Here is a 5940-nt window from a genome sequence, read left to right on the forward strand (position 1 = left end):
TGTTTTTTTGAAGGATACTGATTGCTGAATACTATAATTTGTTTATGTAGGTGTTATATATAACTATGTTGGTATAGAGTAGAAAAGTGTCAAGAATGAATTTAAAGGCTCATTATGATAATTTAAATGGTCTAGAATGGTTAGATAGGTGTTCTGTTATGATACTGGGTATAAAGTCTCACCGGAATGCTACTGCAACCTGGTGCGCATTTGAAGATTAATTCACTGCGTCTTACAATGACTTAGATAGTTGTATTTTATTAGCTACATGTCTTCGGTAGATGATACAGAGGTCATTAATCCTGATGAATTGATAACTTATATCTTTCCAGATTTCAATGCTATCAAGTATTTTCAACGGGACTTCATTAATACAAATGAATTCCATTTGGTTGAGGAAAATGTTTCATCTGGCTTTGATGTCTACTTGGTAGAACAATGGGTGCTTAATAGGAAGATCGGTACTATAATATCAACGTATACTGGTAACATGGAGTCGAAGGTGGCAGTTGTTAAGTTTACGGTATTGAAGAAACCAGTGAAGAATTATCCACTTCGATTCCAGGAATATTTGAATGAACTCATGCTTAATCATGCCAAAATCAAAAAAATGGATAACGAAATACAGATGGCTCCCAAAGAGTTACTATTTGTGACAAATTCAGCATCATTACCATCAAATCTCAACTTGATCACTATACCCACTGGAGATATAAGATTGATGGAGAACGATTTTATTGTGAATTCAAATTTGAAAAAGTTACATTGTAGTGGGAGGTCGTTATCGTTATTTACAGATAAAATATCTGGTGCAAACGAAGACAAATTCAGGCATGTTTATAAGATTTATAATCTTAACGTGCCCATAAAATTTGCTATAAAGGAGCTAGTTAATTTAATACAGATATGTTTGTTCTATTTTGATCTTCTTGACGCCAAATACTGCGATGGATTACTTTGCAATAAAACGGAAGAAAGTATAAGTGAATGGTGGAATCTAATTGGTCTACCTCATTATAGTTTTAAACCTAATATCAGGAATGGAATATTACCGGCAAGGACAGTAGCTGCGGTAATTAGTTTGGTCTTGAGTGTCAAAATAAGACTTCAAATGATCGGAGGTTGTGATGTACCCAAAGATCCATTTGACTTTGAAAACTTTATGCTTTCAATAGGTCAATTTCAACGGCAATTTAAGTTGGATAAACTGAGGAAATTAGATTTACAAACATTGAACAAATTATTTACCATCACTAACGCAAAGATAATACCTGAGAAATCTAATTTCAACTACGATCATAATGATGAAGTTCAGCCTGAAAATTTAATGAACCCCTCGAATTTGAACTCTAATTTAACGTCTCCTTATAAAAAGAACAAGAATTATTATAGTAAAGAATTTAGAAAATTCACTAACGTTGTCAAAAATACTGTTCAGGATCATATCATTGCACCTAATAAAGATAACGATGATACATTTCAGAATATTCCAAAATCTAGTGGTAGAATTAGAAATAGAATTGCCAAGCTAGCTGACAATGTGAGTCCTTTGGATGTTGAGACTTTGGACTTAGAAATCTTGGTAAAAAATTATCTTTACGGTAAGATTTTGACCAGATTATGGTTTGGTACTAACCAAGCTCCTCCTTCCGAACAGTCGAATACTATTCAACCTTCCCAGCTAGGACATCATCATAGTCATCATCATCGCCATCACAGATCAAATTCGAATCATGATTTGAAGTCTTATAGGTTTATGAGTCTAAAGGATGCAATAAGCCAAACTCAAACATTACCATATTATTCAAATGGATCTACATCTGTTCCAGACGCTTCGAAATATTCTTTAGGCTTCAGCAAAATGAAGCTTGGCTTACAAAACCGAAAACTTCTTGTGTCAAATAACACTCCTAAAAAGCATAACTTAACATTGCAAGTAACTGATGATAACAGTAACAGTAACAGTAATTATCGTGGTAATTCAAACTCGATGCTAGATTCATTACTCAGTCCTGATGATATATGTCCTGAGCAAGAAGGTAGAAGCGAAGAATCAAGTACACACTCAAAATCCGATAAACAATATATATCGAGTTTTAACAAAGTTTTAAATCGGAGAAATTCGTATCCATTCGTGGTACAACAAGGTGAGCTTAATCTTAACATCCTTGAATTTTTACGACATGATTCTGAGTTTGGGAGTAATAGATATCAGTTGAAGCGAAGCCTAAGTGGTTCATTATTAGATGATTACTTCTGTTCCAAATCTGAGAAGCCAATTCTTTCAATTGATAAAGTATCATCTAACTATTTAACCAATGTGAGTGATCTAGTAAAAATTGAAAATATTGAGAAGAATAACAATGATTCATCCACAGATTTAATAACTACAAAGAAAATTGAAAATTTATATAATAAATTAAATCATGAAATCATTACATTTAATCATATGCATAACCAAGTAATTAACAATAAGAACAGACTTTTGGAAGGTGATTTAGTCAACAGTCTAAATTTTAATCTCGATGATTTATCAGCGACAATTGATAGATTAGTTTATGAGACTCGAATAGTTGGTAAAAGAATAAATGAATTCGAGGAATATTCCAACTTATTTGATAGTAAACTAAGTACACAAAGCATGGATAAATTATCCAATATAATTGATAATTTGATCTATCTGAACCGATTCAATCAAACTTTCGTTGATGTAAATGAAAAGAATGCAATTATTTCTGAATTAACTGGTAAAAATCCGACTGAATTCTATACTGAAAAATCTCTGTCCAAGAGAGATAGTATTCTAAGAATCGTGATCATTTTCATTTATGAGCTTTTATCGTATATTTTTCAAGCCTTCAACCTTGATAGGAACAAAATGAATTTTGATAGAATTGGACAAACATGGAAAAAATTGGACCCAAATAAAAAGTATATTAACAAAATCTATTCTATCATAGGTAAGGATCCCACCAAGACTCCACTTTCAAAAGACCCAATCGAGAAAAAACAATCTTAATTATATATTAGAGGCCTTGTTTATAACTTGAATTAATGCATTAACCTTTTCCTGGTACTCCGGTGACATCTTCTGATCACTATTTTGTAAATCTTCTACAAATCCACTTAGCGTATGCTCCACTTGTTCTATGCCATTATTCAAGTTAAGCAAATTAGATTCTAGAACCTCTATAGTTGGTTCAACCATATCATCAGTAAAATGCTTGATTCTTGAGTCCGCAAACTTTCTTTCATCTTCTCTTGTCTTTTCCTTGATTTCAAGGTATTCTTTGACACTTTGCAAGATATCCTCGTTCAGATCAATTAGTTCCATTAGCTTCTCATTCATATGCTCGTGATTTTGCAAATCTATTACCCGTTCTAGCCTCTGTTGTTCTAATATCCGTATTATATACTCTTCCTCTTCTTCTACTGATAACTCCCGCTTTGTTTGCCGTTTATCTTGAACACCCACCTCTCGAATTTCATTAGGTACTAGTTTATTAGTCAAACCTTCTAGCGTCTCTATGTGATTCGACGAATTGTTAATTTGAGAACTAACAGAGTGAATAAGATCAGTAATTGTCTTTATAGTTTCATCTTGCCTTTCCATCTCTTATAAGTAACTCCTCAACTGGCCCTTGAATTCTGTTTGGCTATGGTGGTTAAACAGATAGTAATCTTTTGATATCTCTATTTCGAGCCGGGTAACGAAAACCTCGAAATTCCAAATCAATCAACAAGATTTACAATACTGAGGTTTCTTAACACGTCTTTGTATCAATCAATTGATAAATAGGCATTATCTCTATATCTTTATACCAAAGTAATTATACATTGTTCCCTGAGTGGATAAATTGTGTTAGAAGAAAAATAATTGGTTAAATAACAAAATGGTTACAATCGGTAATGCACATGATGATTTAATACACGATGCTGTGTTAGATTATTATGGGAAAAGATTAGCTACATGCTCCTCAGATAAAACAATTAAACTTTTTGAAGTTGAAGGAACAGAAAACTACAAGTTAGTTGAAACATTGATTGGCCATGAAGGGCCAGTTTGGCAAGTTGCTTGGGCACACCCTAAGTTTGGATCTATTTTGGCCTCCTGTTCATATGACGGGAAAGCGTTGATTTGGAAGGAACAGCCAGAAACGCAACAATGGTCTATTATTGCTGAGCATACAGTTCACCAGGCCAGTGTAAATTCGGTCAGCTGGGCACCTCACGAATTGGGAGCCATTTTATTATGTACTTCTTCCGACGGAAAAGTTTCCGTTGTCGATTTCAACGATGATGGTACTACTTCACATATAATCTTTGATGCACATGCTATAGGAGTGAATTCAGCATCGTGGGCACCATTATCTAATAATAATACAAAAGGTAAGGATACCAACTCCATACGTAGATTTGTGACCTGTGGTTCTGATAACTTGGCCAAGATCTGGAAGTTCGATACCAGTAAAAATGCATATATTGAAGAGGCTGTTTTGGAAGGACACACTGACTGGGTTCGTGATGTCAGCTGGTCTCCTTCAATCTTGATTCGTTCATATATTGCTACTGCATCTCAAGATCGTACTGTTTTAATTTGGTCTCAAGATAAGAATGGAAAATGGCAAAAGCAATTATTGACCGAAGAAATGTTCCCAGACGTATGCTGGAGGTGCTCTTGGTCATTATCAGGTAACATATTGGCTGTTTCTGGAGGCGATAACAAGGTAAGCTTATGGAAAGAAAACCTCCAAGGTAAATGGGAGTCGGCTGGTGAGGTCGAGTAGATGCTTGAATTGTTATCCATTTCTATTTCTATACATAACTAAGATGATAATACTCTTTTCTGTTATGTAGCTAGACTGTACTTTAAATTAATATATATTACTTTATAAGATCGATCTATACATCGCGGTTTATGCAAAGTTGAACTACAAATCATTAATAGTAGCTTCAAAAATCTTTTGAACGTCTTTCGAAGCTTCATTAGCAGACTCTAAAACTTCATCATGACTAGCCATTCCTTCGTCCAACTTCTTTGGGTTTTCGTCGAACGCACTAGGTGGCTCTTCGCCAAGGCCAGAATTAGTAATTAAAGACAATGCCAAAACTCTCAAGCCAGAATGACGAGCGATAATAACTTCTGGAACTGTAGACATACCTACAGCATCACCACCTAAGCTTCTAATCATCCTAACTTCGGCTCTAGTCTCGAAGGTTGGACCAGCAGCAAACAAATAAGTACCCTCAAAAATATTACGAGATATTCCCAATTCTTTCTTAGCCTTAGTAAAGAATAACTTCCTTAATTCAAAATCATAAGCGTCGGATAAAGGTTGAAATCTTGGTCCAAACTCCTCTAAGTTGGGTCCTCTTAATGGGTGAAAACCAGCCAAACCAGGGAAGTTGATATGATCGTTAATAATCATCAAGTCACCAGGCTTGAATCCAGTTCTAATCCCGCCTGCAGCATTAGTTACAATAAGAGTCTCGACGTCTAATTGCTTTGCCAAACGAACAGGAAACGTTGTTTCTTGAAAAGAATAACCTTCATAAAAATGCAAGCGCCCAACCATGCACATTACTGGAACTTTATTAGATCCAATTAAACCAAAAATGAGCTTACCTGCATGCCCTGGTACAGTTGATGTTCTAAATCCTGGGATTTTGTCATAGGTTACTTCCACTTTACGATCTGAATGTAATATTTCTGCAATTCCGCCTAAGCCAGATCCACATATAATCATAACTCGAGGTTGGCTCAATTCTGGGTATTCTTTCAAGAGCCCCTTAACAGTCAATGCTGCCTCATCTAAAAGATTCTTGTAATCTTTTGGGGAAATTGTTTCTGAAGCCATTTGTTAACTTCTAAAGGTTTCGCTGAATATACTTAAAAAGAATTTAGTGATATCTACTGCAATGACCCTTTAACAGAAAGGG

At 34.8% G+C, this 5940-nt stretch overlaps 4 protein-coding genes across 4 annotated transcripts; 2 read left to right on the plus strand and 2 right to left on the minus strand.

Annotated features, from left to right (window-relative positions):
• Positions 1 to 268: 268 nt before the first annotated feature.
• AC631_05802 (uncharacterized protein) lies at positions 269 to 3019 on the plus strand (the record flags this gene model as incomplete). The annotated part of the gene is made up of 1 exon (XM_015614631.1): positions 269 to 3019. One exon carries the CDS (start codon positions 269 to 271, stop codon positions 3017 to 3019), a length of 2751 nt encoding a protein of 916 aa, XP_015464538.1.
• Positions 3020 to 3613, minus strand: AC631_05803 (uncharacterized protein; the record flags this gene model as incomplete). The annotated part of the gene is made up of 1 exon (XM_015614632.1): positions 3020 to 3613. One exon carries the CDS (start codon positions 3611 to 3613, stop codon positions 3020 to 3022), a length of 594 nt encoding a protein of 197 aa, XP_015464539.1.
• Positions 3614 to 3893: 280 nt separating this feature from the next.
• SEC13 (GTPase-activating protein) lies at positions 3894 to 4787 on the plus strand (the record flags this gene model as incomplete). Its single annotated transcript, XM_015614633.1, has 1 exon — positions 3894 to 4787. One exon carries the CDS (start codon positions 3894 to 3896, stop codon positions 4785 to 4787), a length of 894 nt encoding a protein of 297 aa, XP_015464540.1.
• A 144-nt stretch (positions 4788 to 4931) lies between these two features.
• Positions 4932 to 5858, minus strand: PNP1 (purine-nucleoside phosphorylase; the record flags this gene model as incomplete). The annotated part of the gene is made up of 1 exon (XM_015614634.1): positions 4932 to 5858. The coding sequence occupies one exon, from the start codon at positions 5856 to 5858 to the stop codon at positions 4932 to 4934; it is 927 nt and encodes a 308-aa protein (XP_015464541.1).
• Positions 5859 to 5940: the final 82 nt, after the last annotated feature.

This window comes from Debaryomyces fabryi (genome assembly GCF_001447935.2).
Source record: "Debaryomyces fabryi strain CBS 789 chromosome Unknown contig00287, whole genome shotgun sequence".
Lineage (NCBI taxonomy): Eukaryota > Fungi > Ascomycota > Pichiomycetes > Serinales > Debaryomycetaceae > Debaryomyces > Debaryomyces fabryi.